Raw genomic sequence first — 22866 nt, 5'->3', positions numbered from 1 at the left:
AAATATGTCTCTTATAAGGCAGCACTATTGCTTTCAATCCTGTCTGCACAAAACAGACACAGTGACACTAATTTCTTAGCTGATTCTCATAAACATGTCCACATTTTGATAGCACATAGTGCCAGATCTATTTAGTCCTCTGACATCTCAAGAACAGACACTGAAAGTGAAGAGACACTGTACATTTTAGAAGCAGACAATGAAATCATAGAGGAGTTGCATTTTCTCTGGGTATTTTTGATGCAATTTCAATATCTTACAAAGACATACAGTAAGATATCACTTCGTATATATCATATATAAAGAATAAATTTGATCATGCTCTGGACAGCTTATATCCTTGTATAATTTTATTGTGGCCCTGTTGACTTTTTTTGCAGCTTAGGTGTAGCAGAATACAGTTAACAACAACAACAATACTAATTTGAGATAGGTTATTGTGATAAAGAGACATCAGTTGACTATTTTGAAAGACTATTGTGAACGTCTATTGGAAAATTTATTTTGATACCCCCCCTTCACAAATTTATGACTTCCACAAGTGTAAAAGAGTTGGCAGGTGAAGAGGGTAAGAAGGAGAAACATACAGTACAGTTATGTTTTAGAAAAAACAATGCATTTATATGATGTATTGAGATACTGAGGTATATTAATGCAGAGAATGCTCTCAGTATTAGTGTTCATATACTTTCTTGCCAACACCAGCTTGAAAAGTAAATTGAGGCTAGCCTGGCTGTTTTAAATAATTAATCTTATTTTAATTAAATACTGTCACAAAACAGAAAATAAAATGTTGTTCAGGGTTCAGAAAAAAATTAATGCATTTTTTTTTTGCAGTGATTTACATTAATATCAGTCCAGAAAAATAAAACAATCTGATTCCAGTTATATATGTTTGCTTTCTATAATAATGGCAGTACATAAACAATAAATAACCTGTATTGTTAACTAAAACCCTCTTTAAAATCATTGTGTTTCCTAACAGAATGATGCTCAGTTTACATTAGGAATATTTTCAGAAGAGTATTGAATTGAAATGTTTTTCATTTGGAAATAGAGGAGGTAGACGTACTTTGTTCAGGCCTGAATAGTATCCAGTCCAGGTTTTTTTCTCCTACTGCATGCAGTCAACACCTTCCATTAATAAGAACCTCTATGTAGCATGAGAGGCAAAACCTGAGGCAAAAAAGGTTGAATCCAAGTTAATAAGGTGACTCATATGAGCATATTAATATCTTGATTAGCTCCTTCTTCTTCATCTGACTTTTGGCAGCTGGACAGTGAGAATTTAGTGAGTAAAGCCGCCTGAAGCAGTAAAAGTGATCACCAGCATCATAAAATTAAAGCATTCATCATAATATTCCCAACAATTACTAGCCTGCACCACTCTTTTAGCTTAATACTTACTTTTTGCTTAGCCTGATAACCTACTAAACAACTGTAAACCTAATAGTAAATGTTACCAACAGATTACAGCCCACACACAGTTGGCTATTGCTAAAAGACCATACAAATTTTGGTTAGCTAGAGATTTATTGACAAGAAATTAAGTTGCCATGGTAGATAATAGTCAGTATATTATATAATAATTACTTTTTTGACATTATTCAAATGAATAAGAAAGTATGAATGGAATTAAAGTTTAGTCTTTAAACTTACATTGGTTCTTTTTGTTCTGCATTCACACACCCATTGCATTTGGAGGGACACAAAGGATTTGCAGGCCTGAGGGGTGGGGTTTTGTAACTTCCTGGTTGTGTCTAATGTAGTGAGGAAGGGGAGTGGTGTAATGCAAATCCAGGTTTACAGACTTGAAATTTAACTTGATATTTCATTCTCACCACGTTTCAAATATTGCCAAAGGCATTTATTTGTTTTTTTGTGATTTGTTGTGTCTTGTGAAAGCTGTGGTAGAATGATGACTTCCCAGTCAGATATAAAGGAAAACAGAGCCATGTCTACACACAATTGTTTTGATGTTATGAGTTGCCAGAGGGCTGAATTAAGCTGTTGGGAATTCAGATCTTATTTTGAAAGTTTCAAATGTGGCCATTCTTTCCATCTTTACAATGAAACATTTTCTTGTGTAGCACAGTATCACAAGAATTGAAACAACGAAGCAAACATCAATGAGAGTTGAAGCCTATCTTACTGTGACTTATTTTAATTAAAGGTAAGTAAATAGTGACTTGAAGTAGAGTGAAGTGAAAATGTATCTATATAGCACTTTTCAAAACAAATTTTAAAAAGTATTTCACATTGAAAATACATTCACATTCTGAAAAAGGATATATTGCATGTGCTTAAATGTAATGCACTGCATATTAAGCTAAGAGTTTACCTTCTTGCCCCTTTGTTTACTTCTCCTGCATTAACCCACAAAGCAGCAGAGGCACCATGAACATCAGCCAAGTTTGTGCATTCATCAGAAAATCTATTAAGTGAATGTCAGTGTAGATGTACTATGACAGGACAATGCAGACTTACATGCAGCATGTTGAAAATGTTACTGTCATTGAATTTTCTTTTGTGATGTTTTCAAATGGATGTTTCTTAAGTAGTAGCATGGTGGAGCGGTCGCTAGCACTGTCACCTCATAGCAAGAAGGTTCTGGGTTCAAGCCCTGACCGACCCAGTGTCTTTCTGTGTGGAGTTTGCATGTTCTCCCTGTGTGGGTTCTTCCCAAGTGCTCCGACTTCCTCCCACAGTCCAAAGACATGCAGGTTAGGTTGATTGGTTACTCTAAATTGCCTGTAGGAGTAAGTGTGTGTGGTTGTCTGTCTCTAAGTGACTGGCGACCTGTCCAGGATGTACCCCGCTCTCACCCATTGTCAGCTGGGTTTGGATCCCACGACCCTCCTCAGGATAAGCAGTATAGATAATGGGTGGATGGCTGTTTCTAAGGTGGTTTTAAAGTTAACATGAGCTTATCATTATTATGAGATGACTCCAACAAACTCCTAGCAATGAAAAACATTTGGACTATCACTGTAAAACCAGAGTGTACAGCTGTCTGATAGTGAATAGACAGAACAAGCACAATGCAGCAGGTTGAAGAAAAGCTCAGCTGCTTTATGATGTATGAAATAATTTAGCTAATTCTCACTTTTTTCAAAAGCTTACATGCTAATACACAACCCAGGAGTATAAAACATACAGACTGGCTTGTCCATGTGTACATTCATTGTAAGTGATGGCTTAGCTTACTGTAGAATCACAAACAGCTGTCATCTTACCATTTTAAAATGGCACAGTAATTTACCGTGTAAGTAATGCAACTGGTAGACATTTATTTCCTGTAATTTTAGTCACATATTTTACAGCATGGAATAATGTGCTTGCTGCTCTTTGTGTTTGTTAGACAGCTTGTCTATTGAATTATCTATAGACAAGCTACAGCTCCTTGGCTGAGGTAGGAGTATAAAGAAGATAAAAAATAGTAGGCCAGTCCTGCGGATGCAAAAGCATTTTCAGTATTTACCAAAGATAAAATGTCTTCTTCGAGATGTTCCAAGTGTCTCATTATGAACAGGGAAATCCAGAGAGGAGTTGAAGGTTAAGGGTCTCAGAGACTGCTGCAGTCTTTTGAGCACTATCAGGGCCAGTAGTAAGCAGCTATTTTTGAAAAACCTTCATTTATATAGAGGAAGTATTGATACATCCAGTTTTTCACAGAATCCAGACTGTCCTGTTGGTCAGACAGTTTGCTGAGATTGCCACATATGACAGAAAAATACATTTGAGTGCCATCAGCAGAATAAAGATGTGGCATATTAAAGGCCCACATAAACTGAGAATAAAACTGCCAGAAACATACCAGAAAGGTACACCAGCCATTACAGAACACTGTATATTTGTTAAATATGGTGAAAACCAGGTAAGAGCTGAGCCAAACAGACCAACCCACATTTGTTGCCTGTCAATGAATATCCTATGATTCACTGTTGATTCAAAAGCCAAGCTAGGGTCCAGCAACATTAGAAGTGATAAGTCTCCAGAATTAACTTGCATTAAATGTCATAACATTCTCAGGGGAGCCGTCTCTGTGGTGTGTTTTTGATGAAAGCCAGACCAAAGCTTCTCAGAAATGCAGTTGGTGTCCAAGTTCTCAATTAACTGGGTGGAAAACACTTTCTCAGAATGTTTCCTAATGAACAGTAATTTACAGTCATACTGTAGATACATGCATTGAGACATGTCACCAGCCCTGCTGTCTCACTAAGGACTCAGCAAAAGCAAGACAGACCTGAAAGGCAGAGGGATTCTGCTGTCCACAGTGCTTTATGAAAATCAGGCAATGCAGCACAGTCAGTGCCAGCCTTGACCCTGTCTTTTCAATCTAGTTTCTTATTTCTCCTTCCCCATCTACTATGAGAAGCAGTCTCGGGGAACTGAACACATGAAACATTTGGTTATATACAACATGCGTGATATGAAATAGGAAACACTTTAAACTGTTATATTTCTATAGTATGTGCAAAACAGGAACATAAACCAGCTCAAGGCTTAACAGCTTAAAACTTAATAGCTCAAACTGTAACTCTGCTGCGTCTCCTTGTCAATTGAATTTTATTTCCTACTATTATATGAACCATTGAAATGTTACATTTCTCTCCAGCCATACATTTTGACCACGTTTTCCATACAAAGATATTGAGATGGCACCATGAGAGATGATGGACAGGTTAATGAGCTGACTTCATTTACCTTTATTGTTGCCTTCTGCAAACACCTGAGCTACCATTTAAGTGGAGGCAAATTATGTGAGGTTGGATTGGGATGAACAGACAGCTGTGTCCTTCTTCTGACTGCGCAAGCACACTGTGAATACTCGGTTGATCATAATTACTGCGGGCTGGAGATAAATGATCATGCATCAGGGTACCCACACACCTTCCATCTCACACATACTCATTCATAACAGCTCCCTTGAATTACAGCCTATAAATGCTGTGAAATGAAGTTGAGCTTTCTTTGTTTTCCTTGACATCTTTCAGAGGAAGCGTGGGGTGTTGTGGGAATTCTGTGACTGTGTTGGGTTGGAGCTGGAACTGAACTGAAAACATCATAATGAACAGAAACAAAGAAGGCACACTGACATACAACTTCATTAACTTTAAATATGATTAGGCTAGTGGTTAAGGCGCATGCGGCCCGAGTTCGAATCAGGGTTGCATCAGGAAGGGCATCCGGTGTAAAATGTCAACATGCGAGCTGTCAGTGTGACGATTCGCTGTGACGACTCCTAAACAGGACTTTCTTTCACGATTAGTCTGTTAGAGACAAATTTACTTGATAAAGAGATCACACTTTACATCTACTGACTAAAAATGGAAATAATTTGCTTTTCTCAATCACATTATTTCAGTCGCTTTCAAATTGCTTGACTTTATACTATAATGGGAGATATAGTGGTGAGAAAAAAAATCAGAACTCAAAATATTGTTTTAAAGTGGCCCTAATCCTCTTGTGTAGGCTTTGAAAGGTACTATAAATAAATATAATTATTATCATCATCATCATCATTACACCATTGTCAGTGCCTCCTCAGCAGTTCATTCAGCAGCAGAACTGTGCAGTGTCACTGTCAGGACTTCTTCTCTAGTTTAATTTAGTTTATGCTGCTGTTTAACTGTACTGCATAATTCAGAGAGGTGTTATTTAGCCTAGACTCACACAGAGAAATGGGGCAGAAACACCTGTCGCCTGTTAGCATAATAGCTATGCTGTATGTGTAGTTAGTTATCATTCATACAGTTTTGATTGCTTATTTTCTTTGATAGTTTTGCATGACCTTTCTTTTCCTGTTTACTTTGTCTTGGCATTCATATCATCTTCATAGTCCTCAGACCATTCAGTGACCCCTTGTGGCCTGTATAGATGGGAGCGCATTGTCATCCTGGTAGAGACCACTAATTTTTTCAGGTAAAGCTTTAATTTGTTACTGTTCTGTATCATATACTTTCATGATCATATCTAACTAGCCTGGTAACACATAAGTGGAGGAAGCATTTATCAGCAGGAGCATCAGATAACTGGATGGATGAGACAGGGCACTGATCTGAACCTGAGACAGCTGTCCCACATTCATATTAAAGGGGTTAATGCTTCTGGGGCCACCTAGGATCAGTGGAGGTGCTCAGGCCAAGGCCACTTAAGGCAATCCTGGAGTGATTCGAGTAGGCAGTATGGAAAGATGGCAGATGGGTCCCACTCGTCACCAATAAATGTCACTGTAGATGATGAAGAGACTTGAGAAGGAGAGAGGTGGAGGTGGTTTTGTAGGGTCATGCTGGGGTACATTTGTTTCAATGCCAGTCATGTTGGTGTCATTGATTTGATAGGAAAATGGCAGAAAGCCTGATTTGTCATTTCTGTCACCATGGCGACAAACTAAACTAGCATTTAAACAGATACTTGTGTTTTTGTTCTCATAGTCAAACATAGAAATAAAAAGATATTGAGCTGTAGCTACAATGAGGTAAAATGAAGACATTTTCCCCAACAATTCAAAAACACCAGTGTCATCATCGTTGCGCCTGTGCCCCTCTTAATTCCAATCAACAAATTTTTAACCAGATTAAGACCCCATAGTGCAAGACAGACAGGGTCCCTGGTAGGCTAGTGGTTAAGGTGCAGCGCTCTCACCGCTGCAGCCCTGGTTCGAGTCAGGATGGGCATCCGGTGTAAAACACATGCCAAATGTTAACATGCGAGTCGTCAGTGTGACGATTCGCTGTGGCGACCACTAAAATCAGGAAAAAGTCGAAGGTGACTTTCAGTGCGATGCAGACAGGAAATGACAGAACTATTCCAATGTGTATTAAAAATTTATTGTCGCTGGCGGACAGCTCCAGGAAAACAGAAATAGGAATAAAGTTGCACCTGCACTTTACTGTTTAGTTCTTACAAAATGTTTGTGCCAGCAGACAGCAATCTACCTGAGTAGACAAAGTACTGCCAAAGTCAAAATTTTAAAGCTTTAACAAGTATCAAGTGTTTGTCTAAGGAGTATTACTTTTCCTGAGTTGATGCCAGACAACTTTTCACAGTTTTACTTTTTCCAGTTGAAGGTATCAACAGTTTACACAGTGAATCAGCATGTGGGAGGAAGGTCTCCATAAGCACCACGCTAACAAAATGAGCAATTTTAATCTGAATTTTACTCTGTCAGCATTTTTAACTACCAGTAATTTTGTTATTTCTGGTATGTGTCACTTGCAGAATATGCAAAACCGAGGAGAACAAAGGAATTTTTGATTCAAGGAAAGTGGGTTCACCAGAAAGATTAAGAACAACACCTACTTACCTGGACAACACCGACTGATGGTATGCAACAGCACCTTGCACTGATGAATGGAGTTTATCTTTAATTAATCAGTAAATTGGTTGAGCTTTAGGTCCAGTGAAGTCAATCACCACATTGCATGCTCTTGTCACTATTTAGGTGTTCATTTTAATCAGATAACTTGTCTTGATGTGTCCTGATTTACAGTATGCACTATTACATTACCAGAGACAAATGGGGCCATCAGAAGTTATTCACAAGAAACATTACTTTGTTTTGTGGCAAAGTAATGAAATTCATTACAATGATGAAGCGAGGGAGCTCAGTAGAGGCTAGTTTAGTGTTGGTGATGGGTTCGATCAAGGTTCATGGGTCTGGACACAGGTTAGTTAAGATAAGTACTGATTAGCGGGGAATGGTTGGGATTTGAGCTTATTTCTGATGCTTACCTTCTTGTATCTGGGGACAGGAAGCTGTTTGTCCAGCAAAACATAAAGCACCAACACACAGAGATGATGACAGCATGCAAAAGAATAAGGTGAAGGAGAAAAAGAAAAATGTGCAATTAAAGCTGAAGATGTTAAATTCATTTGCAAACAAAACAAGGTAAACACTGACAGAAACAAAAGCAAAAAAGTATAAATGTATGTATTCTTCAAAAATGGTTTGGTTTACATGGTTCAGAACTGTGTGTTTGATTATACAATACTGAGTTTGAATATTCTGCTGGTAGTCATTTTCAGGTTTCATTTGTTCATATCTGGCTTTGGCTATGGGTACTCATTTGTTATATCTTATGCCAATGTCTTTATGGGAAAGTTTGAGCTAGATCGCATTTATAATAATAATACTCCATTCAAGTCTTACATTATATGTCAGATGAGATACAGTGATGACTGTTTTATGGATTGTAACTCACCAGACTAAATCTAAATGACTGACTTACCTAAGATCTAGAGTACAACACATGACCTTTACAATGAAAGAGTAAAACATTTTCATTTTCAGGATGTACACATTGCATCTTCTCTTACAATGAAGTTAGCAAGATTAAAACAGTGGTAGACAAATACTGGTTCATTTTTAAGTCTGATGTCTCTAAATTTGTTACAAATTCATGTACTTGTATTTACTGTAAACTGACTAAAAATGTACATGATGCCCTTGTTAGGACTGATGGGAGAATTATCAAAGTCAAATTATTAAAGTCTGTTTCTCTTTAGAAACTAATGCCTGTGACACTATGCTAAGAACATGGCAGAATATACTGTACAGTATATCTGCCCGTAGATGGGCAGGTATTACCTTTTCTGTTGCTTGCCACTCTAAAAAAAAAAAGCAAGAATTCAGTTTCCCATTTAACAGGATCTCTTAGCTGGACAAATCTGTGGTAAATCAATTGTGATCCTGCCACTTCCTCCTGTCCCATTAATCCCAACTCTACCTGTCTATCCTTGTCACCAGACCCCCACCTTCCTATCTTTCCTGTTGCTTGGACTTGGCCTTTTGCTGTCCTGGTGTTCCTACCTGCCAGCTGCCAATCTATGTTTGCCTGCTGATGTGCCACTGATGTTATGATATAAACAATGAAATATACAGAGACCTACATAAAGACCTTGAGACAATTGGAGTGAGAATTATCCTACAACCATCCTGAACTGGAAATGTTGCTGGGCTGAAATATGCTGATAAAAATTATAGATCTGCAAGCTATGATGATCTGGTGAATAAAGTATTGCATTACATTTATCTTGGCAATATGTTTAATTCTTTCATATTAAAGCTTCACAATCATTCAGATAGAGGCATTACAAATTCAGGTCAAATTAGTGTTTAACAGAATATACTGTCTAAAAAAGGCAAATGAAAAATTCCATAGTGCACCGATGAAACTGGTAATTTATTATTTACTGATTCTATTCTGTTCAAAGCTTGACAGCAATGGTATTAACTGTTACGATATGAATGACAATTGATTTTGCTGCTGCCATAACATAGCAGCTACTCATTTCTTCCTTGTAGTAATGTCTGCATGGCATTTTATCAATATTTAGAGCTGGAATGTGACAAGATGAACAATATAAATAGAGCATTTGTCAGATTTTGCAGATCTTTTTCCATTTGCTGCAATGCAGCGATTACAGATGAAGAGTTGTTTTCTAAAACCTTTTTATGTAAAACCAGTGGCACAAAAACAGATACAAACAAGGATAATGAATACAAAAGAGCTACACATCTCTAAGAAACAGAGCCAGAGTGTGTGTTTGTGCATTTCCAAAAGAGCGTGGGTGTATCGTGCGATGAAAGGGCAGTCTGCAGGAGAAAGAAAAAGAATGAGAAACTGCAGTGGAGTGTTAAGACAGGTTGTAGTGTAGACCGTACTGAATAAATGGGTCTTGAATCTGCAACTGAATAATGAAAGTGTCTGATTCATCTATAAAAGGGCAGGAAACTTTTCTATGAAAATTAGTGCTGCCTTAGAACAGCATGCAGCTATTTAATGTGTGGGATAACAGAGGGATACAGTGAGGTTTAATTACACTTAAGAATGGAGGCATGAGGTCAAAATATTATTTAAATCTGTGTATAAATCCTGCAAAATAATACTCAGCTTAACTGAGACACTATTTGTCATGATGATGTTCTTAGGGGTGGTTAACACTCACCTCACAGCACGAAGGTTTCAGGTTGGAACCTTGTGACCAACTGGGCCTTTCTGTGTGGAGTTTGCATGTTCTCCCAGTACATGTGTAGATTTTCTCTGGGTTCTCTGACTTCCTCCAACATTCCAAAGACATGCAGGTTAGGTTGACTAGTGACTCTAAACTGCTCCTAAATTGCCTACAAGTGCCACATTAAACCTGGCAGGTGTTTGTTGTATCTTTATACCCTCCCCCAGGTCACTGTAAAAACTTTAAGGTCAAGACCTGGCTATGTAAAGTGCCTTGAGATAATTTTTCTGATTTGGTGCTATACAAATAAAACAATTTAATTGGGACTGCTAGTAAAACCATGTTTCTGCAGTATGTGTCAGGCATGTGATAGATTGGCAGCCTCTTGACCAACGTCGTTTGGGTTTAACTCCAACCCCAACCCCCCCGCAACCCTCTAGAGGGCAGGAGAAATACTGCAGATAACAAATGGATGATGTTCTTGGTTCAAATAAACCTCAGTTTCTCCCTCCAGTACTGAACTGCTTGCTGGCATGATGTCAGCAGGGAAATAAAACAAAGCTGACGGTAATACCTCTGAGATAACACAGGGGTCCTACAAGATAAGGGATAAGTATCTAAAGCTGAAATACGTTTTCTGAAGCAGCATTCATTTAACCTCGTAATGCAAGCCTTCAAACACTAATTATTCCATGGTTCTGGCTCTCACCTTGTTGACATGTCAGGACAAAGTACTTAATTAAATGTTAACAAGAGAGAGTTCTATGAGCTATTTGTCATACTACCTTCATCCTTATTGCATTGTTGTGAGCCCTCCTTGTCTACTTACAAATCAATTCAAAGTTAATTACCCAGTCTAGTTGGCAAGAAACCCAAACAATCATTTGGGATCTTTAAATTACACCGATTGTTAGTCTTCAGAGTGAGATAAAATTGAGTGTCGTCAGCAGAGTGAGATAAAATTGAGTGTCGTCAGCATAACAGTAATGAGCAATAAACTCGCGTGAAGAAACCTAAAATTAAAAGGACCTACAACTGATATTAGTTATGAAGAGGACAGCGTTCATGTACATGGAAAAGTTCTAACTATAAGGTGAAACAGGACTGTTCCAGTAATACAACTACATTCTGGGAAAGATTAATGTTTTAGTCTGGTTTGATGGCAAAGGTGATGCTAATAAGGTGTAAAATAGCACCAGCATTAAATTAAGAGGGTGTCTATCAAAAATGTTAAACCAGTGTCCCCAGAAATTACATTCACCTCCTATTTACAGCCAATGCCAAGATTCAGTGCCAGTGCAATAATCTAATGGTACCTTTTATGTAGCCAGAATAAGTGTATGGAGGTCTGGATGATGGATGAATGAATAGTATGCCAAACTTTCATACAAGCTTCGACTAATAATGTACATTTGTTTTTTTTAATTCTGACCTTCCCATAACTTCAACTAAGTTTTACTTACCCTGATCACACTTCTGCCATATATAGATGACAAAACGTTGTTGCCTAACGATCTTGTTTTGCAGAAGACGGTACTTGCAGGGCAACAGAGCATGTTGTCACTTTCAAATCAGAGGTCATTTATAATAAAAGATGGGAAAAGCCAAATTATCATTGGCTTGTAGTGGTGCTATCAGCAATACTTCATTAGCCAGTAGCAAAAGAAAGAAAAACCAGAGCGAGATAAATGACCGCTGTGATATTCTGACATTTAACAAAAGGAAAAGAAAATAATTTGAGTTTCAATGATGTCAGTAGGATAACTAAATGGCTCATACCGAATTTTGTTGCAGAAAAAATTCATTCTTGTGGTTTTAATTCTCCAAACCATTATTTCATTGTGTCAAAAAATACTAGTAGTTCTTTATTTCAGATATGCTGAGCTTTTCTATTTGCAGAGCCCTAGTGTATTATTGAGCTCAGGGTGAGTTTTAGGCTGGAGGCTTGCCATTTTTAAAAGGGTCAGCAGGTATAAGTGGTATGTAGAATAATTTCCTCTGCATTTCCCTTTCATAAAATCTTTATGTAAATTCATTTCAGCTGTTTTTACTTGTTAGAGGGATCCGATTACTGGTGTTCTGAAGCATCCTTTGACTTCGTTTGTTACAGAATGTTGTCCTTTGACAGTGAATGGTGACCATTCATCGATATTCACTCTTGAATTTGGGTCACAGTTAAATGCACCATAAGGACACACCATGCATTTTTGTTAGTTAAGCTATTAGATGTTACAGTATTTTTTTTTTTAATCCATCAGTGTTGAAATTACTGCTAACAAAGAGTAGGTTACATTAGCATCAGGAATAATTGCAGCTTTGGCAGAAAAGGTAACAAAAAAATCTGTTATGACCAATAAGGAATTTGTTAAACAAAATCAAAAGTTGTTATATACAATATTTAAGAGTGAAAAGGCCTTTCTCTGCTTGGCAGCAGCCAAAGTCTGGAAGCAGAGCAGTAGCCTATAGGAAATAACCACCATGAATCAAAATGGCCTGATGCCGACACTGCTGTCCAACACTTCTGTTCTGCCAAGGCTAACTCCTCTGATGCCCACTTTTCTCCAAACCAGCTATTCAGGCAGATGGATAGAAAAGTTAGAGTTGCTGATGGCTGCCATAGTTATCAGAACCATCACCTCATCACACACAGGAGACAGAATGAGAGAGGACAACACCCCTGAACTCAATTATATTGTACATTACATTAAAACTGCTTTATTAATACTCTGATATGGTTAAGTTAATGCCGACTACTCAAATATGTTGGACATTTGGCCGATTAGGTATTTGAATAATTTATCATTGTTGTGTTTGTCCATAGGAAGCTTTTAAACAGTATTAACTCAGCAGCTACATTGTAACCAGCTAGATAATAAAGGGTATTTGAACTATTCAGCACTGCTGCTCTCAGAAATAAATTAAAAACACTTGAAATAAAAACTGAAAGTTGTTGGATTTTACTGAGCATTTGCACAGTGACAGTTAATTTAAAGGGCAACACCATGCTTGTATTCTGCTAGAAGCCTCTGTACCAGTATATTTAAACATGCAAGAAGTGGCCTTGTGGCTACGCAACATTTCACTATGAAGTCAGGTAATAAACAACATGTTGCATTCTGGGGTTGAGAGGGAATCAACAAGCCCACTAACATCACTGGTTGTTGAAGAAAAATGAAAGTTTACTGTTGAGTTCCGGTTTGGTGGTTTAATTCAAAGCCATTGAGATTTCTCACATGAACAAATAAAGCTTGAAAATTTAATGGTCATTTTCAGCAGATGGCTTAGTTATGTGGCGCTGTATTGCCCTTTAATGCCCTGGCATAAAAGCAGAGATGGTGACAGTTGCACTTGAACTGCAAGTTAAGGCTCCAGTCAATGTGTTTAGAAACCTGCAAAAGGTGCATATTGTCCTAGTATCTTACCTATTATCTAAGCTTAAAAAATGAACCGGCAGAGGGCACACACTCTGGCTCTGAGAGGGAGAGGTTGTTCTCAATTACACTGGACACAGAAGCAGAGACCCGTGTGGGTACATGACATGTTTATTCCCCTTCATTTATTTAAACATGTTCAAATAAATCACTGGGATGTGAATTTTAAGGCTGCAAATTAATGTCATTATCACATTGGCTCACCTTGGCTTTGTTAATGGTGCAGTGCAGTGCATTGTTCTCTTGGTCATACAGCAAACTGAATTCCAAGGTCCCCAGTGTAGCTGCAACACCAAAGGAAGAGAAAGCATTAGTTGCTGGAACAGAAATCTTTGTGGCACACAAACTACCCCACTGGGGACAAAGAAAAGAAAATCCCTGCCTGCATACTAAGTCCTAACTGGAAATTCCACTATGGTCTAATTAATTAAAGCTATAATAAACATAGAAATAAACACAAAAATGAACATTCACAAAAATTGGTGAATGGAGGTTTGAGTTGTTAAAACGGTTTGTCAGTTTTTTGTGGTATACAGACATCATCAACACATTTAGTTTGTAATCAAAGAGACGATCAGGAGAACCAGGAACAATCCTGGTGGGCTGGTACAGCGGGAAAACAATAATTGTGCAAGTAATTAGTTCCTCCCTGACACAACTGGTTGCTCTTTATAGCTCAATACCTCATATCCTGCTGACAGGTGAGAGTACTATACTCAAGGCTAGAGCAAAAAAAGTTGAGAACCTACAGTATATGTTACTGGCTAAATTTTCTAAAATAATGGATATATTCTGTGCGGGTGGACACTAAATGGGAATGTTAAGTAGTCAAAATGGACAAAGTATTGACATGTTAAACAAGCTAAATTTGATTTCATCATTACCCAGTCTTAACCATTATACTATATCCAACATACAATTACTGAATTAATCACGTAGGGTTGTGAGTATTTTCCTTTAATTGTAATGTTTTCCATTGACAGCAATTTATTTTCCTTGGTTTGGAGCTGGGTCAATTTAAAGGTTTAATTGCCTTTCTATGCTCTGCTAAACATTGTTTAAGTCTCAGGCTGAACACAAGACCCACTTCACCCCTGCTTGTAATTAACTAGCGTTTCTTTAAAACGGAGTCTACCATATCCTGATAAAGTACTACAGAGCAGTCAACTGTAACACACAGAAGGAACTCATCCTTTCAAAGTGACATGGGACAAGTGACAGTTCAGCAACTACAACATAAAGATGGACCTAGTAACATCCATCTAGAATATCCTAGAAAACATTTGCTTTAGTTTTAGAAATGTGAAGCTTCACCATATTAAAGGCTGGTTTTGTGACCTGATGCCATGTCACTTTTTAAATTCTCTATCAATTTATATTGCACTTTACCTCAGCCTGGACAAATCTCTCTAAACCGCAACCGGTCATTTGACTGTTGATCATGAACCCATGCCCAAAACCAGATATGGAAACAAACACAAGAGACATGTGCAGTATGGCTGCTGAATTTTTGCCATGCTGACAGCAAGATGCTGCTAGGACTATGTTGCAGCATTTGGTCCGGAGTAATACATTTCAAAATATTTCAACTCCGTATAATCATATGGAGTAGCATATAAAGTAGCTAAGAATCCATTAAATGCCATGTATTTTCTTTGCTAATGGTTAATTTATCAGATTTAATAAGCCAATATGTTTCATGATGACACAGAATACATACAGGTATTTGAGAAATTTTATTTTTAGAGATTAAGAAACAAGACAATTTGTCCTTCCAGGAACAACTCTATGACAAACATTTAATCCACTAACATTGCTTGTGTTTATCTCTGTATTCTGGTTAACAGGAGGATTCTATTGGGCATTTTGCATAGGTGCTGCTTGTAACACTGTTTTTGCACTGCAGATGCATGAGCCTTCTGGACAACTGCGGGGTACAGCCCAGTAAGATGCAACAGTACTAGGAACCCTACAGGAATATAATAGAGTAGAATCATTTTTCACCAGCAGAGTCATATTCCAGTCTTGCTGTGCAGCATAATTTGTGACTAAGAAAAGTTGATAGGTCTAATTTCACTTTACTTACTTGCAAGCAATAATTACCCAATTATCTACAAAGAATTATAATTTACATAATTTACATTAAAGGAATAAATAAATGTAATAACTATTTGCACCAAGGTCTTTTATTAGAAAGTACTGAGTTACTCAAAAAAGAAAATGCCATAGAATGTGGTAGTTCCTTCCCTTTCCATAGGAAATATATGTGAACACTAAAGGAATCTCAGTGCACAGGGAAATATTATCTATATGGTATAATGCCTGCAAGTATGTTGAATTAATGAGATGCTAAAATATTGGATCCAGCAGAGGATTCCGTTTTTTAAAACGGAGGATAAATCAAATGATGTGATCGTTTCTCAGGGTATAAATGACAAGTGTTGAGAAGCAGTTACAATGTCTACATTTCTTGTACAAAATATATTGTTCTTACTGTGTAAAGATTTATGTGCAGTGGGAACTTGATCCCTGCAATCACAGACAATACTTGAAGCTACATTTTGAAGATGCATCAACCACTTGTTTTTTAAAAGGATGAATTATGACTGTGGAATGACATGAATGTCCAGAGGAAAAGTAAAATATACATCAGAGTTTAACACAGTGAGATTCTGTATTTTAGAGCATTAAGTCTCACTCTTTCACAAGCCATCACTTTTAATACTTTACATATACTAAGCACTGATCAACAGTTGTCTCCATTTAGACTGTTTATAATTCTATAATGAATAGCACTGTTGCATCAAAATGGTTCAGGCCTTCAGCTCCATATCCCCCATTAGCACCTATTAACCAGTCCATTCTCATTCCCAGGGCATCAAATACTGATGCTTTGTCTGGTAGCTTTCGTGTGTCACACAGATGCTAAAGGCTATGTTTGGTGTCTGTATGAGACGCACAGGCTGTTCACTAGAGTGCAGCACTCATGTTAGTATTTAATGCCCAGAGCAACAGGTCTGGTTGTGGTGCAGTATAACACACAAAGGCAACGATAGGAGGTGGTTGTGGTGGATGAGTGGGCCACATAAATATCAACCTTTCCCACAGGAGTGTGATTTTAACAGATAAGGCTGGTTATTTTCAATGTCAGTAGCATTTTCAGCAGTCTCCCTACAGAGACTAAAACTGAATGATTTGCCTCGACTGAGCTGTCAGTCCTGGATTAGCTAGTTCATCTGTGCCATAGACCTCCACAATTAAAAGCAAATGAGGAAAACACCGCTGCACTCGGTGGTTTTTTTTTTCATTACAAAACCCCAGACCTGACTAAGCTGCCCCAAAACCTCCATCATTTCCTTAAGTTAGCACAAGTCAACTGCACATGCATGAGATCTTGTGCCAGCTCTGATGTATTATTTGTTTTTGAACAACAGAGGTCTAACACAAACAAGCTGATCCAGGACTGACACACTAAGGCACATTAATCATGAGTAGAGGCAACTCATTGTCAGTTTGTCTTGGTATGCACGGGGAGCATTGAAAATACTGTTAATATAGAAAATGAGCAGCCTTATCCTTTAAGTCCGGTGTGTGACAATGTGCTTTTTAATCTGTGAGTGTTTTAACCCAAGTCAATCTTTTCCTAAACAGAATCACTTTTCCCCTAAATCCAACTATAATTTTTGTACCCAAACCTAACCAGAGATAGGGCCTACTTGACAAAGGATAAGGATAATCACCTTTATTGGCCAAGTATATTACACATAAGGAATTTGTTTCCGGTACAAAACCGATGGCAGCCATTTGCCGCAGCACCTCAACCGATGGCTCTAACCATCGGTTGAGGTTTGAGTGATGACTGTCAGAGTGGCCACCACAACAGCTTCATTACTTCCCTCTAAACAAAACTGTTGACAATTTCCACCAAGTGAGGCCAGCTGAGGTTTATGATACATTGCAGGATACCTCTACATACATGCAGTAACTTTGACTTTCTCTGTGCAGAAACCCAGAAATCTTTAATCACCTGCAAATTTGGACATTTTGATAGTGTCTGATCAAATCTTTAAGTTTCAGGCAAGGAAGGACCCAAAATGCAGACACGGTCTGGAGCCTAGTGTTTTAGTCTTTATAAGAAATAAAGAAAAAGTACTGGGTGCTCAACCTGACAGGATAGAACTAATGACTAACAGAATGTTCAGGGAACCAAAAAACTAAACTTGGGTAAAAAACTCAGAATGACAAACATACAAAATCAAACAAACAAGGCGATGGGAGGTCAAACTTATAAGAGTCCAGAAACAGAACATGAAGACAAAAGAACCACCCGGGTGTTGAGATCATGGAGGGAGCACAGGAGACAGAACAAGTGAGGCATGGAGAACAGATGAGCCAGCAACCATACTGAGGGAAGGCAGGAGGATATATACACAAGAGGGGAGAGGATAATGAAGGACAGGTGAATGCAATGAGTGTTAATTGCAGATGGAGTAAAGCTGGGGCAGGTGGAGTAACAGGACAGGAAATTAACCAAAGTAAAAGCACCCAACAGGAAGCAAGTCCACAAACCATAACACTGTCAGACTTCAAATACTGATTGACAACTGAAGTTGTAACACAGGCTTGAACACGTTTAAAGAAATTAGCACACCCTGTGAACACCATTTTTGAGCTCACTCAGGTGAAAGTGCAAGTAGGGTGTTATTAGCAGCAAATAGCTCAAAGCCATTACATGAATAGAGTGCAAAGTAATGTATCTTGCCAACTATGTCAAACACCTTGTGATTTTCTCACATTGCTTTGCTGAAATCAATGGAAATAGATAAAACATTTGGATCAGTGATTCTATGTGAATAAAACCAAAAAGTCATGAGTTTTTCACCTAAATGGCTGGTCACACTTTTAACCTTTAGCTTATCTTTAATTGTAATTCGTTTCCATAACTATAGGGCACAAAGTCCAGAACAAGCCGATTGACTTAAGTTGTTGTGAATCTGAGTCAGTGTTGCGTGGAAGGCAAAGACCACACCACCCAAGACACAACCTTCTGCAATGGCAACTATAGTTGCCAAGAAAAACCATTCACAGGGTGGCTCTCATACAAATAGTCCCTTCACCTTTCCTCACCAACGTTTGCAAAGACGGCTAAATGAGTATAATTCCCAAAATGTTGAACTTGTTAGGTTTCAGGTAAGGAAAAGACTCAAATATGCACATGCAAGCCAAAGCAGAGGTCAATAGGAATTTAATGCAACAAAACAAGAAACATGAACAAAATACAAGGCTCAACCTAATGTAGTAAAACAAAGTCCAAAACTAGGTCAGGCAGCTGGGTACAAATATGAAAACCAGACAGGTGAAATAAACAAAAGTACTGCCGAGCAGAAAAACTCAGACAACAATGAAACAAATCAAAGTCAGGAACAAGAGACGAGTATTGAACATACAGGGTAGAGATGCAGGAGCGGTGAGCTGAGAGAACAGAGATGACAGGGGCAAAGTGAACCAGCAAGAGACTAAAAGAAAAGAAGGAGTATATATAGGCAGGTGACCAGAGGCTAACGAGCAGCAGGTGGAAACAATGAATGGTGATTGTGACCCGGGATAAAGCTGGGGCAGGTGAGGTGACACAAAACAGGAAACTAACCACAATAAGAGCACAAAGGAATCAGGTTCACAAACCATAACAGAACTATGCTTACACTATAAGCATTCTACAATTTGGAGTATAAAAACTCTAAAGTATTCAAGTTAGTATCAGGCTAATAATACAAGGCAAATATTTGGAGATTTTCTTGGATCTAGATGATGACAAATACAAACAAAGCTAGAATTATGAACTGCTGGTATGTGTGTTTTACATCTTCTCAAAATCTGACCATGTACATTGTCTAAGGGACAAATTACCCAGGTGTTAATATGCCTGCTTATGTAATACTTGAATGAATAATTAGATTGCAGCGCTTTGCTTCAGCATCCCATTATGTGCCTTGAGTGGAAAATTCTTTCAAGGGATGACAGATTCTGTAAAAGATGTTATTTGTTTTGCTTTTTACTACAGAGCTGATTTAATGTCTCATGAATGAAAAACAGAATTTTGACCTGTGCTGTCGCAAGATTTGAAAGCATTGGCCACTGAGCTGTGCACTTCACAATGTAATCAGTTTTTGACATCAAGGGTTATTTTGTGAAACACTGGTTGCTTTCAAATGCAAAATTATTAGATTTTTTTAGACCATGACTGCACATATTTGCATGTTAATGAGAAATAAAATATAATAAAACCAAAACACTGTAACATCTTAACACTTTTAAACAGAGTTAATACTCATTCAGTACAATCTGTGTGTTCTGTGAAGACAACTGCACTGACACGGAGCATCTTCTTTTCAGCAGTGACTGCCAAAGTAACTGGTTGTGCCAATTACAGTACATTAGGTAGTGCTTATTAAATGTTGTAACAGGGGAGCATAATAAACAAAGCCTCCTTCAGACATATTGGCAACTGTAAAACTTCAGAGTCAACAGACCTACAGTAAATGTGTGGCTTAAAAGTCTTAGTCTTTATAAAATGGTATAATTATACAAGGAGATTGAACTTTCTTAATAAAGCACCGACCATTTTAAATGAAAATAAGCAACATTCTTTTCTAACGTAACAATACCCATTTGACTAAATCTGACACTTTTACATTTGTGATGTTAATTAATGTGCATTTGTTCCTGACAGAAAAACTAATAAAAAATTAAAGAAATAATATTGTCATGCCAGGTGAACATATTTAATTTTTTTTAAACTTACTGGCAACAAAGAAGAAAAAAAACTGGAAAATCCTATTTAACAGATTACTCTCCAAGTCAGTCTAACTTCTGGCCTACTCACGCCAACGGGATGAAAATCCAGCAAAATGCTTTACCTCAAAAATCAATCATTTTTGTGCTCCCTTAGCCAGCTGCTATTTATCATATTTAGTACACAGACCTGAGAGTGGTATCAATCTTTTTATGTAATTCTTGACAAGAAAGTAACACAGACTCAAATAGGCAGTTAGTGTCAAGAGCAGAATACGGCAAATATTTGGACATTTGCTTGAATCTTGATGATGACTCATAAAATTTATAAACAAAACCAGTATGTGTAAACTGCTGGTGTGCATGTGTTTGAATCTTCTCAAATTTTCACCATGTATCATTTGTCCCTTAGACATGTAAGTCCCATGTCTAAGGGACAAATTACCCAAGTGTTATTATGCCTACTTATGCAGTGCTTGAATGAACACTTAGATTGCAGGCTTTGCTTTAGCATCCCATTACGTGCCTCAAGTGGAAATCTCCTGTGAGGGATGACAGGTTCTGTAAAAGGTGTTATTTATTTATTTATTTTTTTGCTTTCCACCAAATGTCTGCTAAATGAAAAAAACTGAATTTAGACTTGTGCTGTCATAAAATTACAGGTAATGCAGTTATTCATCTTTTGTACTAATTATCAAACCATCCAACAAGGCCTGTGCAGAAAGTGAAATTTTATTCCTTGGATCTCTGGACCTCATCATCACTAAGGTGACCTGTGTAGATGCTCATCTTGCCTCATCGGTCTGAGCTGTGACCTTGGTGAGGAGGGACAGAAAGGCTACAGCGCTGAGGCTCGTCATGTAGTGTGTGAATAGTGTCAACATGAAACTAGAACGTTAGAAGGCCGGATTCTGTCGCCACATTGTTTTAGAGACACAGAAAAAAAATACATTTGTTGATCGGGTGATCTAAATGTACTGAAGCTTCAGGAGACATCACTACACATCCACTGGAACAAGTCCCTCAACCTGTAAGTTTCCAGTCATCACTTCACTTCCACTGCCAAATCTCTAGGCATCAGCTCCTCATCCTATGTTGTCTTGGTGTCTATAAACCACAGAAACACACAACTCCCCCCTCCCCAGAGATTTCAGCTAACACAGTCTGACCAGGTGGTGTTTGTACAGATTTCACAGAGATGAAAGGTCCTTCTGGTTCATAATATACAGTATCTCATGGTCTTCATTGGATTAACATGTCCAGAAAAAGACAACAAGTCAATGCACTATTTTCAAGCTGAAGAGTGAACTTTGAAGTTTTATTTTTAAACCAACAAAATGTTGTCTTTATTTACAGCATGAAGTTAATGTCTAACCTTAGTCTGGCCCCCCATACTGCAAGTGAACTCAAAAAGCATTTAAATCTGTGTGTGGGAGGAGCGGACTGCTGCGAGTGTATGAAAAGATGAGTGAGATCAGCGCAGCACCAGATAGCATAGTTCAGGGATTTATTCGAGCTAAAGACTCAAATGAGCTCAACAGAGAATTACTGATGGAATTGCTTTGAATCAAACAGCAGCTATTCTTTAATGACTCGGGTTGAGCATCCACACTTTCAGGTAGATACCCCAGTAATGAAAATTACTACATTCCTGATGATAACTGTGGGAAGACACTGAACATGAACAATTTAACAACTATCACATCTACAAATGTAAAGGCTGAGCTTTGATCCCTAACCAGTAACTGGATGAGCTAAACAATCAAGAGAGAGTTGAGCCTGATTCTCTCTACTGTGTTAATGTTTGTTTTAATGTTCTCCATATTGAAACTAAACCCCGCTCCAGATTGTAGCAGTACCTTTTTGTATTTTCCTCAGCATTCCAGTCTTTCTTCAAATAAAAATTTATTTCACCCATTCCTTTAGGAGGATTAAGCTGTCAGGTCATCTGTTGGCTTACAGGAACTAAAGGTGACTTTGAAGACATTGGCCTCTATAACACCTCTGCGATACTGTTGTCACACACTGTGTTAATCCACTTATGTGAGCAAGTAGAAAGTCCATCTTCCTGTTAAGTTAAAAGGCAAGTTATATCCTAAGAAGCAACAGATAAATCACAGTTTAGATATTTGGCAAACTGAGACTGCATATTTTTTTTTCATACATTTGAGAGAGAACAAAAAGAAGTGGTGATCAGCAGTTGTGCCTGTCAGCCTCCCCCTGAGAGAAGTTATCTTTTCCACCCTGCTGTACATTTACTGTTGCAGCCCAGTGGATTAGACAGGGAGAGCAGTGATATGAAATTCAGTCGACAGAGATGACAACAGACTGAACGGTACAAAAGGCTCCTTGATAAGGAATGACACCCTGCACACACATACAACCGCCACCTTTTGTAGTCAGAGGAAATCTGTGTTTGCTGAACTCAGTATATCTTTTCAGATTTATTTCAGCCTGTATTGATGGACTGCTGTTTCCTGCTGTAAACCGTACTCATTTCCTGTTTTCTGTATTTGCACTGGTGTCACTGTCCAGAGGGAGTCCGGTTTGGGGACCACAGGATCTCATCTCTGCTTTTTGCAGACAACGTTGTCCTGTTGGCCCCATCAAACCAGGACCTCCAGCGTGCACTGGGGCGGTTTGCAGCCGAGTGTGAAGTGGCTGGGATGAGAATCAGCACCTC

The 22866-nt window shown here is 38.1% G+C and overlaps 2 protein-coding genes across 5 annotated transcripts in view; both read right to left on the bottom strand.

Annotated features, from left to right (window-relative positions):
• The window catches only part of rad51d (RAD51 paralog D), a 477561-nt gene that overhangs the window by 361183 nt on the left and 93512 nt on the right, over positions 1-22866 (bottom strand). The gene's annotated exons all lie outside the window — the stretch shown is intronic.
• doc2b (double C2-like domains, beta) overlaps positions 1-22866 on the bottom strand; it is a 116874-nt gene that overhangs the window by 36508 nt on the left and 57500 nt on the right. For both annotated transcript variants that reach the window (XM_020598604.1, XM_020598605.1), the window contains one exon: positions 13596-13675. In XM_020598604.1, the coding sequence (XP_020454260.1) occupies positions 13596-13675 (80 nt within the window). The remainder of the gene's footprint in view (positions 1-13595; positions 13676-22866) is intronic.

The sequence above is a fragment of the Monopterus albus genome, unplaced genomic scaffold (assembly GCF_001952655.1).
Source record: "Monopterus albus unplaced genomic scaffold, M_albus_1.0 scaffold38.1, whole genome shotgun sequence".
In the NCBI taxonomy this organism is placed as follows: Eukaryota; Metazoa; Chordata; class Actinopteri; order Synbranchiformes; family Synbranchidae; genus Monopterus; species Monopterus albus.
The sequence above is the reverse complement of the archived record's forward strand: the minus strand, read 5'-3'. Positions and strand labels throughout refer to the sequence as shown.